General features: G+C 40.2%; 1 protein-coding gene across 2 annotated transcripts in view; it reads left to right on the top strand.

The window, feature by feature from the left end:
- LOC137796889 (zinc finger protein 385A-like) overlaps window positions 1-17,989 on the top strand; it is a 29,541-nt gene that overhangs the window by 3,126 nt on the left and 8,426 nt on the right. Inside the window, exons 2-4 of one of the 2 annotated variants that reach the window (XM_068595115.1) lie at window positions 789-1,089; window positions 13,329-13,474; window positions 16,852-16,962. In XM_068595115.1, coding sequence (XP_068451216.1) covers window positions 1,080-1,089; window positions 13,329-13,474; window positions 16,852-16,962 — 267 coding nt within the window. In that variant the 5' untranslated portion in view covers window positions 789-1,079. The remainder of the gene's footprint in view (window positions 1-788; window positions 1,090-13,328; window positions 13,475-16,851; window positions 16,963-17,989) is intronic. The other variant, XM_068595114.1, reaches the window with a different exon arrangement.

Consider the following 17,989-nt stretch of genomic DNA (forward strand, 5'->3'; position numbering starts at 1 on the left):
TTCATCCTCCTGCTCTATCACATCCTCCACATTTCCTGTCTTTATACTTTCATCCTCAGTCAGACTGTGTTAACCTCAATCTCTGCTCCCCTTCCTTCAATGCTTCATTGAGTCTCTCGAGCTGTCAGTCTCCATCGTTGTTTTGTGTCTGCCCCTCCCTCTCCCCTCCGTGCAAACAGTGGAAAGGGAACTACATTGTGAACTCAAATTGTAACACCCAACCCTCAAACAAACAGGTAGAAAGGGAGACCAGAGCAGATATCCAGCCTCATATGGGGAGGTTTGGGCGGGCAGAGGTGTTTCAGATGCCGTCAGTATAGAGGCACGAGGGGGCGAGGAGAGACACGAAAGGAAGAAAAAAACGTCAATAGTAAACAGCAGAAAAATGGTGACAGATAGAGTTGGATAGCAGAATCGACAGCAGCATTATCACTCTGCCTCCTCATTCAAACACCCCAAGAAAATGCTACGCACCGAGTGCTCTCATTGGCTAAGCCTTGGGCCAATCGCAGCTCAGGAATGCAAGGTGCCTTTAGGTTATACCCAACCCCAAAATATGAGAGAGGGCGAGAGAGAGAGAGAGAGAGAGAGAGAGAGAGAGAGAGAGAGAGAGAGAGAGAGAGAGAGAGAGAGAGAGAGAGAGAGAGGCTGTGGTGCAGAGGTTCATTCAGGGAGGCAGGGCTCCATCTCAGCTGTATTCTCTGGTGTTCTTCCTGCTGGAGTGAATATATAACAGTGAATATATTACAGGCTTCCTTGCAGTAAATTGAGTGCATGTTGTGTTGCAGTCGGGGCTGCTGCCGTGCTCCTCCTCTGGCAACAGCTGGCTGAGCAAGAGACGCGTGTCGAGATCTGAAGAAGAAGCATCTCATGTGGATGAGGGGAACGGAAGAGACAGAGCGCAGGGACGCAAAGTGAAGGTTGTGACGTTGGGATGTTTTTTTTGTCTCACTCTGAGTTTTGAGAGACAGAGAAGTGGATGCTTCAGGTTTGAGTCACATGCAAAGCTGATCAAGGGAGAGAAGAGTCAAGCAAGAAAAAAACGTGTGAAAGAGAAGTTGACGGTGGACATCTACAGGATGATCTTGGGTAAGAATAAATCAGCAATCTTTTCTCTCTTTGCTCCTTTTTTCCTGTGACATTCCTCTTCTGCCAAGGTGATCACTCATCTCTGGCACAAACTTTTGGCTGCATGCGCCGCTGTCGCCAACTCCGATGCGTTTGAGATAATGTGTTTACTTCATTAGTCATGATTTAAAAAAAGACCAGTGATTGATGAAAGGGTTGCCCTCTTGTTGCCCTGATAAAACGTCATTCTTATTCATTTCTGTGTTTATGAATCCTCCAGTCGTCACTTTTATAAAGTACGCATGAGCACATGACTGTCTCTAGAGTTCATGCCATATTTGCACATACACAAAAGAACATTAAAATAAATACAAAATAGACAAGTTCAAAAGGCCATATTCTTGTACAGTTGACCTTTTTAAAAAAAGGCTTTTCTCGGTTAAAAAAAAACAACCCTTTTAGTTAAATGTAACAAAATAAATGAAGCAACAATTTTAACTTTGACTTGAACTCGAGGAGTATAATTTATAGCAACAGTAATATGTAAATTAGGTTTACCTTTTTGAATGTTTGCATGTTGATGTTTATCATTACGAAATATTCCAGAAATAGCTGTTAAATGTGTTAAGACTTATTACTGCAGAATTAACCTGATAACAAGAACATCATGGACTTTATTTAAAGTCTAAAATGTGAATTGTTTTGATTATTATTTTTTTTATGAACGTGACGCAGTCATAAAGAGTAAACTCTTCTTGTCAGTTTATTAATATTAATGCCTGCTTCTCGTCTTAAATCTGATTAACTACAATGACCTTGTTCAATGTACGTCTGTGTTAACTAAATATTTGACGACTTTGTTTTTGTTTGCTTGTTCTTGCCCCTGCTTGTGATCTTCCTGTGAGTTTGAGCTTGTGGTAATCTCTCCCCCGAGCTGAAGCTTTAACTCTGTATGCATTAGACACTAAACACACCGACATAAGATCACAACCGTACGACGATAGGGTTTTATACACGTATTAGTTTCCTTTTACGAAGATAGAGACGTAAGTCCAGAGACCAAAATAGTGTCTATGAAAGGCGATGACGGGGAGAGTGTTGACAGGAAAATATGGAGGAAGAAACACAGGAAAAGTCTGCTCTCCATCTATCTATCACCAGAGAAATCTTTCCATCTAAATATTGTATTTTTTTAATGAAAGGCAAAATTCAAACGTGTCGACACAATCAGCAATGGAGTATAAAAGAAATGCGCTGAAGCGGGCTCATCTCCCTTGGTGCAGAACAGTGTGGAACGCAGTCCAGTAACTTAGTGATTTCTATGATGAATATTTCAGATCTAGAGGTTTGAGGTCTTTATTTATTTAAAAATGGGCCAAAGCTTCTTCTCGTCTGAAGCAAAGACCTCACTCAGCACTATGAAAAAACATCCGTGGCTTTCATCAATGTTCACTCAACCAGTAGGAAGCAATCCATACACACACAATCTCCCAACTCATCAATGTCACCCAAAAGAATCACAGGTGCGTGTTGTCTCTGATAAACAACATGACCTTTGAATCGAGGCAATTCAGCGAGGGATGAAAAGTATTGACATTTAAAACGAAGAAATGTGCTCTGTATGTTTGACAAACTGACATATTTCATATGTCTGTGAAGCCAGAAACTAACGCAATGGACACACTAGCAAGAAGGGAAGGTCAAATAACTCTAAAGCTTCATAGTTATAGCATGTACACCATATGCAGTCTCTCATCAGAGCATGTCATGTATTCATTTATTAAACAACATGAAAGAGACAATGTAAATTTTATCTGAAAAATATGGTTAACAATTAATTAATATTATGGGATGGACGGGTAAGCAAAGCCACGTCAGACAAAAGAACGTTTTCCATTCACTACTGGAAGGTAACATCAACCTTCGGCCACAATGATATCAGGCTGATATTGGTCCAACCAATAGAGGGGGCACTTCATGATGTCAAACCTATATTTTGCCTTCTCTCATGATGTTCGGCAATTTCTCTGGAGTCTCCCAAGAGCCATAGAGTACAGTGTGCTCCTCTGCGCACAACTATGATTATGGTGTCGAGAAAGATGGATGATATCGAAGCTATCAGGAGGATCTGGGAAAGCCATCACCACTCTTTTTAAATGGCCTACAGTGTGCACGTCTTGCAAGTTGTAAAACACAGCCAGCTGTGATTGGGCATTAGCATGTGCAGGTAGTGTACTGTAACTCTGGGCTAAGTTAGGGCCTTGCTAAAGTTATTACAATTCCTCCTATGGAATGAATGTGTCAAGCGATGTGACAAGCAAATTCAGCCAAATGTAGAGCCATTTTCCTCCAAACTATTTTTTTTAGATATATCTGTCATCATGGGTTATCATCCTTTACGTGATCTGGATATCTTCACCATGTTTAATTACAGTTGAATAGTTGCTGAGATATTTGACTTAAAACCACAAATCTCAACTTAATTATCAAGCTGAATAAAAAGTTACGGGATCACCAAAGTAATTATCTGGGGACCATGAAAATCAACCAACAACCAATAGTTGAGATATTTTAGTGGTGGACCCTTGAGTTACGTCACTAGCATTACTAAAACATATGTGTTTTTTTATCCCAGCATTAACCGACTCGGTTAACAATTACATCAATCATAATAGTAATAGTTTTGGAAGACTCTCTTACTCATATGGGAAACATTTACATATCTGTTGTTTTGGAAGGCAATGGCAAAGACATAGTTGTAATTTAGTTTAGATGACTTGCTGACCATCATTTTAAAATTAGAAGGCCTTGAAACCTGCTGCACAAAACACTTGTATAATTTACTAGTTTCAAGGATGCCAAAAATGGCAAGAGGGCACATCGGCTGAGCATAAAGTCTCTTTGTTGTTCTGTAGGTATGCAGACCACAGCTGCGTAGGCCACCAGCCTGACTCTTACCCTGCATAAGCCAAGATCAAGCTATAGCATAATACCACACTCTGGCCTTCAGACTCCAATCAGCTCCCAAAATGTAGCCTGTAATTTTAGGTTCTGCTGAAAAAAAAAAAACAATATTCGATATGTAGATCAGCTGCATAGATTCTCTTTTTGTTTTCTTTGGATTTTTCTGTCTATTGAAGATCAAGTGCGAATTGCGTGTGTGATCTCAATTGTTTAAAATCATAAGGACATGCACCTGGCTTCTGTTCGTCTGATGCCATTGTTTTGTATGTTTGTTCGCCCATTTGCACATGTGCCTTTGTGTGTTTGCTTGTGTACTTTACATGCTCAGGTTTCTGTCGGTCTGTCCCTGCAGTGGTGTGTTCTGCCAGCTCCCAGCAGGTGTGTAAATGGTTTGACACACAGAATAATGATGTGGGGCAGGACTGCAGGTCATGTTGACATGGTGGATCTCTTAATGGTTCTTACTTTGCTCTCCGTGGTTTTCTTGCGGTAGGGCTCTCTGTTTGCCTCAGACTGCGCTACATCATGACCGCAGTGGAGTGAAAGAGAAGGTTGGCCGCCAGGTTCAGGTTGTTACGATGCCTCCCTGAAGAGGTGAAGCCTGAAAGGAGCGACAGGCAGATATTCACAACTCTCTTTATGAAACAAAGACTTCCAGGATCCAGTATTTTAACATTCACGTGACTACCCATAACTCTAAGGCACGGATGGATTATATTAATATAACTATGTTTCATAAATAAACTGTAAAATCATATATTTACTGTATATCATCCTTTCTGTAGCTTGAAGTGAAATTCTGGTATTTGTAAACCTAGTATTGACCTTCATATTTATGTCTATGTGTCTATTGGTTGTGATAATATTTGAGTCGATGTGGATTGAGGCATGGTGAGCTAACCTTCAACAGCATTTAAAAACTAGACAAATAGAAACACTCGTCTTTAAGGGTGTGTTAAGCCAGAATGTAAGGCTAAATTTAGAAGTTGCATGATTACATATAAAGCTTGTGGAAAGAAGGAAGTGGGCGTTAACAGATGCAAACGTCTATAGTGCACGGACTGAGGCATCTGCATGAGTTAAAAAAAAGTCCCTAAAATTAAACAACATAACATGTTATTGGTCTATGCCCTTCAGAACGAAACATATGGGCCGTTTCCTGATCTGATGCCCCTTCTGACTGCTTTGTTGAGGTTAGGGGACTTTTGTCTCAGTGGTTACAATAGTAAACGCTTGGTATTGGAAAGATCGTGGGGGTTTTTGAAGTCTGAAAAGAGAAACTAACAGCGGCCTCCTGTGTTAGAGTCCAAAGTATTGTTGACTAATCCATTTTAACCTCTTACATATGTGGACTTTGCCGCTCTATAACAACGTTACCTGACTTCTTCCTGCTCCTGTCGTCATTACTACGGTCTCCAGAGGGCTTTGGCACTTAAACGTAAACTGATGTCATTCTGGTGCCCTTGCTGAAACAACTGATGCTATTATTCTTCATGGCAGAATAGCATCAAACTATTTTAACTTGAGCAAAAATAATTGCGCTGATTTAGAGTTTTTATAAGAAGAAATGTGGATGTAAGACAGTTAACATGTATTTCATTTTTTCCTCACATCTTTTGTTGATCATTTTGTATGTGTTACAATTATACTAGTCCATATAACCAATGGCTATTTGATCGTATGAATGACCTTTAGTTTGTGTTGGAAGGAGGGAGGAAAAGGGAGATAATAATGTGATTGCATAAAAATTAACCATTCATGGGCCGTCTTCCTAATTTAATGTCTCAGTATTGGTGTATATGCTAAAAAAGAAGACATAACTTGCAGACAACCAATGGGGAGAGCACCAAAACAAACCAAAATTCATAAGTATGTGACATTTTGCATGTGACAGCCAAAGATTACCCCTCACAAGCATCGCATCGAATGGATTGCTTTCTTCACTTTGATGATGTTACCATGAGATGTATAAAACGCAAATAGTAAGAGTATGTTGTTCAGACTGTGTGGGGTATAACTGCCTTCTTCAGCTAACAGATGGCATTTTTTTCTGTACATTAACCTGCAGGTTAACATGGCTCTTTACCTCCTCTGGTCACCTTGGACTCACCTCAAAACATGCGGCTCCCTCCCCCTCCTTCATGCTTTCCTTCTCTTTCCACCTCATCTACCCCCTCTTCCAGACCTCTTTTCCACGCTCAATCGACTTGATCCACTAAGCACCACTGCCATAATTTCCTTCCAAGCTCCTCTTTGCTTGTCATCTTCATTTCCTTGCCAATCAGGGAGCTTGTACCTCTTTGTAAGGTTTCATAATCCCCACACTATCCAAAGACAGACAATTTTTCTGAAAAAATAAGCAGTTAAAAGGGAAGAAACACAGCAATGTACTACTATCATTACATAATGATTTAAATATTAATGAGAACAGTGCAAAATCTGTGAGGAAAACCTGAGTCTTCATTAATTGCAAAGGCTGCATGAAATCAGAGCGTGGAGCCGGCTGATCTCAAGAGCAAAGCATAAAAACAGACACACATTTCCAGTAAAAGAGGACTTCTGAGAGTTCTCTGGGAGGTGGCATTTAAGCCTGGCCACTGGGGCGCAGAGCATCTATCATTAAAACAAAGTGCAGGCTGAACTCAACTGCGTTCTCCTACCCAGAACTCGCCTCTCCTCTCCTCTCCACTGTGTTCTCTCCTTACTGTCCAGATCTCGCACAGAGAAACACATTAATCAGATTTGAGCCTATAAGTTACTCCTTTTAGAGCATCGCTCGTTCAAACTACAAACGTGTCTGTGTGTGTGTGTGTGTGTGTGTGTGTGTGTGTGTGTATTGTCGCCTGTCCCCGGCTTAGGTTGAAATAGCTGCCTTTGACTTGAGGGTAAGCTGAGCTGCAGTAAATTGGATTTCATGCTCAGTCCTTCACAGCAGCAGTATGCGACACTAAGACAGAGCCATCTTCCCTCCTGCAATCACGACAAAGTTAGCACTGTTTCTTTAAAGGTTAGACCCTCCAACACAGTTGCATTACATGTAAATCACCAGAGAGAGAGCTGATATGACAAATTATTTCAAATTTTATCTTGCAAAATAAATGGTTATTAGGTCACCAAAATTTGGCAGTGCAACTCTCCTGCTACAAATCATTGAATAGGAGTCATAAATCATTTGAACAGATGACAATCGTAAACAAACTAATGGTGTCATCTGCTACCAAATGTTGATTAACTCCTTTTTCACATTGCCTTGTGAACAAAACCTGGGGCAAAGACAAACAAGCACACAGTGGATCCAGTGGTTTTGGGGTTAACACCCTCGCTGCTGCCACAGAGTTGTCTCTGCTGCAGTGACAATGACAGGGTTTTGTCAGGGGATGCTGGCTAATCTGCCACATGAAGCTCATTTCAGAGTCTTCTGTGCACAGCAGCCCATTTAGATGCAGATGTGAGGTGGCCGGTATCGTGTGCCAAGCCGCCGGTCTTCTTGGAGTGTGGAGCTGGAACTAAAAGTGGCTACATTTCTTTTTTTTCCAGTGAGACCCTGCAGTGCTTCTGCCTCTCGTCAGACATCATTCTGTTAGACAGCATGTCACCCAGTCTCCTGTCCCATCATGGAGCACCAAGATGGAGGCAGGCAGGGAATATAGAGGAGCTTCAGCGACGTCACTGACATTGACATTACCTCTGTGATCATTAAACCTAAATTGGCTAAATGAATTGCCAATTTGAGAGGCCTTAGTCACAGCATATTGGTGTGTGCACGCCTCTGTGTGCACATGTCGGAGTCTGTGAAATCTACTGTGACGATAAGACTCTGTCTCTGGTTGTTTTTTCCCCCCTCTCTGCGTCTCTTCATTGCTGTCCAACTACCTCTCTCTCACAATCTACACAAAAATTCAATAAGCTATTACACAGGCATTGATCTTTTTCTCGCCCAAACATTTGCATTAGAAAAAAAAGACAGTACGATAAGGCTCTGGGTGAGACGGCAGTGTCTGTTCATTTTTTAGTGGAGAGAAGAAGCAATAGACGGAGATGTCTGGATTTATAGAGTTTGGCATCGCTTTAACACTTTAACGCTCCTCAGAATGTGTCCAATCAATGCGCACCCTCCCTGCGCGGTCGCTGTTGAAGAGTCGTGGCGTACACTTATCTGATGTCATTGTAAATCACTCAGGAGGAGGGTAGGTCAGGGGCTGCTGACACCGCACCAAGCTGCTGTGGGATGGCGCAGAAAATCACCCTGAAAACACAGTGTGCCCACGTGAAATACATCATTCTATTGTTAGTGTCTGCACAGCAAATGCAGATTTATAAGTAACAGACATGCTTTGACCTTTAAATTATTATGTGGCGTAAAATGAGCTGCGGCTTTACAGAAGCGTGTAAGGAATACGCTTCACTAACCAAAGAGGAAGCAGAATGATGATACCTCAGAGCTAATCCATACAGAGCTGAAACATGATTGTCCCACTACATGCTTTGTTAACCGCATGTTTAATTGCATCTAAGACATTTCTACTCCGTTTTTTCAATAGTTCTTGACATGATAAATAGATGCAAGGAAGAATGTCACACATACCCTTAAATGTTTGGATTGTTAAAAGGTAGGTCTGGTGATATTCTGTATTTTTCTTTAACAAATCCCTTAGAAAGACTATGAATTAACCTTATATAGTCGCCAAATGGTTGATATTTTGTATTCCTCTGTGTCTTCCAGCTCCAATGTGATCCAAAAACACATCAGTGAGCCACACTTTTGCACTGAGTCGCATGTTCCCATAATGCAGTGGGTCTCAAACTGTGGGGCGCGACCATCTAGTTGAGCGCAGAGGTATTACAGGTGGGGCGCGAGGGAAGATGCAGATTCTTTAAAAAAAAATATATATATACATATATATATATATATATATATATATATATACATATATATATATATATATATATATATATATATATATATATATATATATATATATATATATATATGTAGAGAGAGAGAGAGAGAGAGAGAGAGAGAGAGGACTGCTGTAATACTGTAATTTCCCCACAGAGGGACTAATAAATATATATATATATATATATATATATATATATATATATATATATATATATATATATACATATATACATGTATATATATATATATATATATATATATATATATATATATATATATATATATATATATACATATATACATGTATATATATATATATATATATATATATATATATATATATATATATATATATATATATATATTAGAATCTTTTATTAATCCCACAGTGGGGCAATTGTTCTCTGCATTTGACCCATCTTTAGCAACTAAGGAGCTTTGTGCTGCTGTGAAGCACTGGGGCTTCAGTGTCTTGCTCAAGGACACTTCAACATGAAACTAGAAAACACGGCTCCAACCGGCTTCATTGGTAATCTTTTTTTTGTTCAATATTGGTTATTCTTTGCACGTATATAACTTTACTTGCATTGTTTTCACAAAGTGATTGCACGTGTTATTAAGTTTTGTCTAATGAAGCAATCTGGTTTACTTGAAAAAGTTGGACCATTTTGTTCCAATGTTGTTAGGGCGGTGGGACCCGGACATTTTTCTTCCCCCAAAGTAGGTTGTGACAGAAAAAGTTTAAGAACCACTGACTTAATGCAACAAACCAATTGACCACCTCGGGGGCTGAGAAATGAAGCCAAAGCAGAAATACCAAAAACTGCAGTTCTTTGAATGGCCAACCGAGGCTGGCTCCTAAAGCAGGTCAATCCCCACAGACCCCAATGTAAAAATTACAATCTTTACAGCAGAAATAAGCATCTTTAGAGCCTGGTCTCTAATAATCATATTTATGACAACTGTACAGTTATTGAATTTATAACTCATCCGTTTGAATTTCATCAAGGCTCAAAGTCAGGCATATTTGAGATGGGGGCTGTTAGCTGTGCTCTGCTGCATCACTCATGCGCAGCTCATCCCCACTGACGATCAACCTCCTTGCCCATTTTTAGAGTTGAGCCGTGTTGTTACTGCCAAGATGGCTACGGCTGCAGCATCCACTTTGAGCTTCACAGCAGCTCTTCAGAAACATCAGGGCGCCATCACAAAGACTATTAAGTCCAGAGTTTACATATTGCTTGCCATAAACGTGGGCACTGCATTATATATTTTGAGTCACTCGCACATACGTTGTCCTGTGAATACTCAATAGCTCACGAAAAATATTCCCCAACAAAAACATGATTTGTTCCTGTTTGACTAACGTATTCTACAGACCGTGCCCACACTGTCAAATTTGATTGGTTAACCTTACATTAAAAAACCTTGCAAACTGATTGCCTTAAAAAAAAAATAAAGCACAGGAACTTGTTACAAGCAAGTAAAGTTAACTATGTATGTTCTACTAACACATGGGTACACGTTACATTACTGTTGCTGCAGCCTCTTGCGAACCTTCAACACAGTTCTCCAGGGAAACAGTTGTTGGCTTTACAAACAGTAAATATGTCTCTTAACACGCACTGCACGTTTCAACACAACCTTGTGTAACGTCGCTTCTGCAGAAAGCTGATTGGGCGTTCACTTGTAACTCAGACTTTCCCGGTGCTCAATGTTGCGCGCCCTGCGACCAAAATGCATTTGTCAACTTTAAGTATGTGACATTTAAGTCAGTTTTCAGGTGACCTGACTCGGTCACGGGGATGAGTTGTTATCCTGTGACCACGGGGTAGCCTGTTTGAGCCGTGTATCCCATAGTTCACATGTTGAACTGTCTTTCAGCAGAAGAAGCGCTAAGCAATTTACACAGTGTCTTGAGCGAGCACGGACTGAATGTTGGCTTCTGCACATGCCCAGACCGCAGCCGTTATTTGTTACTTGAGTGTATCAAGTTAGCTTTACTCAAAACAATTACTAAACTGGTTGTTTTTGACCTGCAAGTAACTGTTACTTGGTAAAAACGAGTAAGAAGGGATATTTTTGATAGCCGATTAAAATTAACTCATTTAATGTAAGGCTGGACCACTATTACATTTTACAGTGCAGCAAGTATTTAGCTGTGGCATAATTTTAAATATCTAGATCTTCAGTCGAAAACACATGCGGCATTAAGTCAGAAAGTATTAAAAGGTGGATTAACACATCATTAGTTTAGGTCTTTTCATGGGACTTGTTGTTTTAAAAATAGAACATACCATCCGTATCCTTTCATATTTACAGCTTCAAACACAGGAATGAAAAATACGTCAAACTTTTTATTATTGTTATTGTTATCTTGCAAGTGCTTACACTCATTCCTTCGTGATATCTGGTGTTCCACCTTCACTCATTCCTGCATGTTCATATGTTGGTGTGAACTAAGGTGTGTTATTATACCGCTGGCTTTTCACTCAGCATGAATCTTGATGTGGTCGGTTTAGAGAGGTGATAATGGCCGCCATGTGAGCTGTGGGCTTCATGACACGTCTGAAGGACATTCAAACCATGACCTGCACTTTTGTACGTTATTTCCTTTCCACCTTCTGAACGCCCTACTTCCCATGAAGCATATGAGAAAGCAGCCACAAATAAATGACAATAACTAAAGCTGAGTTTCAGCTGCTACAGCCTCCTGAAGACCAAGACAGTCTGAAGAGGAATGCCAGAAGGAGAGACTTTCCCCTCCATCTATTTCTGATCCTGACAGCACATTCTTTACGTCTCCCCTGCTGTCAGTGAAAGGAGCCTCCTCTGCTGTTACCAAAATAGCCTTTTCTTCCACTCGTTTTGACAAGTGACCAGTTTTTCTTTTCAAATGTAACAAAATTGCTAAGTAGTCGTCACAAAGCATTGGCAGTAAAGGATGACGATTGCATATAATCTCAAAAGAAAAGATTATACAAATTCTCTGAAGCACCCTGCTGTTTTTTACACTAAATAGAAGAACTACAGGAAGCGGTGGAGTGGAGTGGAGAGAGCGAAACAGAAAGAGGATGAGAAGGAACAAAACAGTAAGAAAAACTGGGGCTGGATTGAGGAGAAGCACAGATGTGGGATACACAGGCGGGCAGACGGAATAAGGGACCATGAAATGGGGATAGAAAACTGTGCTTGCTGAGAGAGAGACAGAGGGAGAAATGGAGAAAAGGCGGATATCTGCAGCACCCCAGCTGCGAGGCTTAAGGAGCTTAGCCCTCCTGCCCATCACATAAAACTCCTCAAGTGTAGGCATTCACCACTGCTGAGCTACTGCTGAGAGAAAAGTGAGCAAGAGAGGTGGAGAGAGGAAAGCTGTGGTATAGGTATGGGGCTGAACATGGAAACATTGTGCAAAGGGGAGGGTTCAGATTGAGCGAAAAGGGAGTGTTAGATGCAATTTAATGTTCAAACTTGTTTTACAGTAGGCTCTTGTTGTATATTTTAAGAAAAGGTTTGACATTTTGGAAAAAGGTCGAGGTTCCTGCCAGTGGTGGTGGACTGGCCTTCTGGCAAACCAGTCATCTATTTTCTGGCCCACAAAAGACGTTAATTGGCCCGATGTCTTTCTTCCCTAATTGACATTGAACGGCAAATCATATCTATGAACCCATCCCTCTTTGGGCTTCGGGCCTTCATTACAGTAAATAGTGCATCTGATAAACAATGGTTGAGACAAAATGTAAGGGAGGTGCAGAGAAATTGTAAACTATAAAAAAACCTTCAAGAACGGTCTGGGCATCTGAGGCTACAGCCCAGAACGTTTTGAGAATAATCCCGGACTCTTCAGGCCTTTTTAGCAACCTTTTGGTGACCTTTATATATATATATATATATATATATATATATATATATATATATATATATATATATATATATATATACATATATGTATATATATATATATATATATATATATATATATATATATATATATATATATATATATATATATATATATATATATGCTTAGAACAAAGACCGCAAACATGGGGAAACAACTATTAATGTATCGCTTATACACTTCACGTTTTGTTCAGAATAAACAAACAAGTTATAACATGATAATTAGTGACCTTTAGATGCGGTGCGAGGCAGATTTTGTTACCATCGGGCAGAGCCAAGGCAGAGCCATCTGTCTCCTCGTTTCCACTCATGACAGTTGTATCTAACGTAAGAAAGCGTCCGTGTATTTCGCTAAATGTTGAACTCTTCCTTGATTTTAGTTTGTGATTCTCATCATTATAAACGCTTCATCAGATGTATCGATTATAGGGCTTCGTGTTTTTTTTCATTGTTTAATCTCGTATGTCCCCATCTGTGCTTTCCACCACAGGAAGTGTAAACCGACCGGGGCCGGTCCCTGCCTTCCTCAGGAGCCCATCTGTCTTCCCAACGCCGCTGGACATGAAGCGCTTCCTCCAGTTCCCCCTGGAGTCGCCTCATCCGGCCGGCATTGGCCTCTTCCACAACTTTAATACAGTGAGTGCTCACAGGCATACCTGCGCAATCACACACGTGCATTAATGCCGTCTGGGATTTGTTAACGACTTGTTTCACTGAACAGAAGACAGAGCTGATATTGTGATTTGGGATATTTGTCCCCAGAGTGAAGACAAGTGATGAAGTGTTGAGTATTTATCCTGTATGATCCAAAATGAAAAGGTGACAGTTATTTACTTTTCATTCAGCTGAGTGAGTTTCAGCATAATTGAGAAAATGCCTGCAGTGTTTTACTGCAATAAAATGAGTTACAGCTAATCAATTGTATAAGAGGCACAGGGCTGGATTTTCCACAGTCAGCATTTGCTGTGGCTCCTTTTCATTTCTAGATTGGGTTTCATGTGAAGGTCAGCGTGGTGACAAACAGATGAGCATGTGCACCTCACATACAAACACAGTATTATTAAGCATGTCTCTTTGCGTTAAGGCCCATGCGCAGGTTAATCATTCATCCTGCTTCATCGAGGACTTTAAGTGCTTCCACTAATGCTACCTCAATCCAAGTCACTCTGTCAGTGCAGTAAAATATAAACAAATCTAAGACACTGCTGTCATCCAGTGATAGAAGGCCGCAGCTCAGTGAGTCCTCATTTAAAGCAGGACGACCAGCCTCCTTGTCCTTGGAGACTGAAAGGAAATGGAGAAGGAAAAACTGCCAAAGACACTTTGCTTTTATTGTTTCAAACACAGTTATGCTCCAGTTTGGCTAGAAAGTCTTTTGAGTGTGGAGTTCAATAAATTACCAACAGATATTATATCATATCGGTCTGACCTGGATTACAGGTCATTTCTAGACACTTAAGATTCTCAGGAGGTCTCGACTTCTTGCATTGAGACAGACGCTGTACGGTGCTGCAGCGGGAGAGAGCGAGACGCTGTTGATTTCAAAAGCTCCAGAGGAAAATACCTGTAAGGCTGAAGTTGAATGGATATGGTATAAGCGCTGTGTCAGTTACTGAGTTTGGCAAAGACATATTACATTAAAGTTGTAACATATTACATTAAAGTTCATATTTTCAATACATCTAAGCCCATCTTTATGTCATTAATGGTCATTTTTTAAAGCAATATTCATTCGCTGTGGTTGTATTAGTTTTCATTGTTACTACCCATCCTCCACTGCATACTCATACACCAGGGATTCATAACAAGCATGCTCATCTTGGACCTGATCTGGAGCACACGATTCATTCATGAGTCATTGTTACGATGTAAGATAAAACTGAATTATCTTCTACCTTGATAATCAGACTGAACTGCAATGTTTTATTTCTTTATGATTTAGTTTGCGCTCATATACTGCAATAATATATTTATTTTTGTTAGCATCAGTAGCAAGCAACATATCTGTTCCACATTTTTTTTCTGCGGAAACCGAAGCTCCACGACTGATGTTCGGAGAGGTTAACAATTTTCCTATCAAGTGAATCTTGACATTTAAGAGCTGATATTTATTTAAGTAGACTTACAAAGGCCTGTAAAGCTGTGTAGATGTCATCTATTCTTGTCTTTATTTCTGAGGCTCTGGCAGAGATATCGTCCTCTATCTTAATCTTATTCTTCCTACAAAGCTCTGATTGGCTCAGTTTTTTCTCTAACCAGAGCTGACAAATAGCTGTCAAAGAGCACAACAGCAGGTTAAGAGGTCCAGACCCAAGTTAAAAAGCTTGAAGCAATGAGTTATTTCAGCATATAGTTAAAGAGCTCTGTTAACAGATAAATGAGTTGGTAATTCTTTAAAGGAAGCCTCTCAACATGTGTTTGCTGCCGCCAGTGGTCAATAACGTACCATTTCCAACACAACTATTGGACCTGTATTGTTTCCACCAAATCCACCAAGACTGAAATCTTGATTTCAGAAAAAAAAGATGAATGAAAAAATGCAAGATGATCTTGAGCTACGGAGCCTTTAGAGTGTGTTAGAGATTGGATATTCAAGACTGAAACTGTAACTAAGGCCATATATTCATATGTTACATTTCTGGTGCAACAAAAGCTCCACTTTTGAGGGACAAGAGAGTGAAGGAGCAGACAGAAATTTGACCAATATAGGCTAATGAGTTCATAACAGTAGGGACAGAAGTATAGAAAGAGATGAGAGAACAGGTGGTAAAATAAAGGCAGCAAAAAACATACAATGAGTCACAGAGAGAGATCAACATGGAGAACGTCCACCAGTAAGAAATTGTGGAACCCATTGTCTCTGACTTGGGCACATTGTCGTGCAAGCTGAGGGAAAGAAAGCCTGGCTCTGTCTAAATTGCTTCATGGTAAACCCCTTAGACATGAAGAGAGAGAGGTGAACTGGTGAAACAAGTTAGCGAAATGAGCACACAAAAAAGGCTAAAGACTATAAATATTCCTAACAATGCATTCAAAAAGGGTTAAGTTTTCAGACCAATTATACCATTTCCCCTGGTGCCTGCAGCTTGAGAGTGTAAACAGTCTCTCATTTGGCAGCAGACGTTCACAGTCTGAGCAGGAGATGAGAGGCAGAGTAAAACCGCAGTGTGCTTTTGGCTACTTAATGAGGGCAACACCCAGCGCTGTGGTTGTTGAACCTTGCCAACAGGCCAGAGAGCTCACACGAGTCCATTCAAGTCGTCTAAAAATGAGGCGGTTAACATTTTATGAGAGAAGTACGTGGTGTATATATCTGTGCTGGATCTGAAAATCACAAGCTTGGTTGTTACTTTTGAGAAGAAAAAGTCCTATTTTAACTCACATTCTGTGTATGTTTGTAAATAGAGGTATTGTTTTTAAAATGATCTCTATTTTTTATATAAACCTCGACTTGTCCAGATGCCATTTGGTAAAATCATTGTTTTTACAATTTAAATTAAATTTCTACAGTTTTTTAACTCAGTTTTATAAATTTCCCTGCAGGCAAATTTGATTGCTGTTCTCGCAAAATTAGAAGGCCCTTACGTCCCTTCTAATCTAAAGTATTGTTTTAATCTCTTATCAAGGTGCTTAACAGACAATATCTCAATTGTCTTGTGTAATATTCTATATGATGTTTTAAAAAGCGGTGGTGTTGTAGCACACAAACTAAGTAAAGATTTTTGGCGATAGGGGTTCGTAATTAGGTGCTTCTAACCCTGGTGTGAAAACACACGTCCTCCTGTCCACATCAATCACTGCTCCCTCTTCAATTCACTCTTCGCCACTCTTTTTTATCTCCCGGCTTTCGAGCCCTTCAGCGGCTCCTGCTGTCATTCTCTTGCACCTTTCCTTTAACACCTTTCTCTCTCATCCACAATCACTAGACTGCCGTCAGGAGAACAACGGAAACACTGCCCTCAGCTCCTCTAGTGTTGAATCTTTGATGTGACCTCTGGGTTGTCTGTCCACAGATGGACCCCGTCCAGAAAGCTGTGATGACGCACACCTTTGGGCCACCTATGGTGAAGACCAAGCGGCCAATCATCTCCTGTAACGTCTGTCAAATACGCTTCAACTCAGAGGTATGAAACCTTAAACAATTCAAATGAAGGATCTGCTTTTATAGCAGCTGGCAGAGCAGGCCTGTCATGCTTTAGATTCCTAAAAAAGGCCAAAGCAGTGTGCATGCGGTAGTACGAGTGAAGTTTGGCATTAAAAGAGTTTGGCAGACCTTGTCTCTCTTATTGCCTTTACAAAAACACACATGCAAAAGTGTAAGAAGTTAATGCAAGTGTGACATTCGGCCAAATGTTAGCTGCAATGTTAGCATGGTCGGCCAACTTACTGCTGCAGTAGAAACCAAGCATGTGATGAATAACGAGGTTTAATAATTGACTAACCCCTAAGTCCTTCTCCAGCTGAGCTGAAAGAATGCAACAGCTGCCATTTAGTTGGCTTCTCACACACATGAGTGGGATATAATAATCTCATCGTACAGCTAGACTTTCCAAATGTTATTGGAATGAATTGATAGAATTCTGATAATGAAAAGAATACCCAAATTTCTGGGTTAGTGACACTCAGAAAAAGGGTTTCTCCATTTTACAGATTCTCCTTTTCCATTGATTGTGTATAGGACAAATTGCTTTTGTGTGAGTCACGCGATGTTGCAGTACCCCATACGGCCACTATGCCAGAGTAGCTTCACAGCCCATTCCGTTTTTTGTTTTCCTATTTCTAAACGGAAATCAGGAAACGGGCTGTTTCCTGATTTTGGTTTTCTTATTTCAAAACGAAAAACGGTGGCCGCAAAATACACGGACCCGGTTCGATCCCTGTTCTTCCCATAATTTCATGTTTGAAGTGTCCTTGAGCAAGACACTGAAGCCCGAGTGCTTCACAGCACAACACTGCTCCTTAATTACTAAGGATGGGTGAAATGCAGAGACTAATTTCCCCACTGTGGGACTAATAAAAGATTATAAAAACAAAACAAAAAAATAATTAATTTTAACGTTAATTATCTCCACAACACATTGTTGGTTAGCTTCATTTAAGTTGCTACAATACTGCAACCCTTTTGAGAAGACATGACATGAAAAAATATTT

This window comes from Clinocottus analis, unplaced genomic scaffold (genome assembly GCF_023055335.1).
Source record: "Clinocottus analis isolate CAN_PGR_092001 unplaced genomic scaffold, fCliAna1.0.p SCAF_3, whole genome shotgun sequence".
In the NCBI taxonomy this organism is placed as follows: Eukaryota; Metazoa; Chordata; class Actinopteri; order Perciformes; family Cottidae; genus Clinocottus; species Clinocottus analis.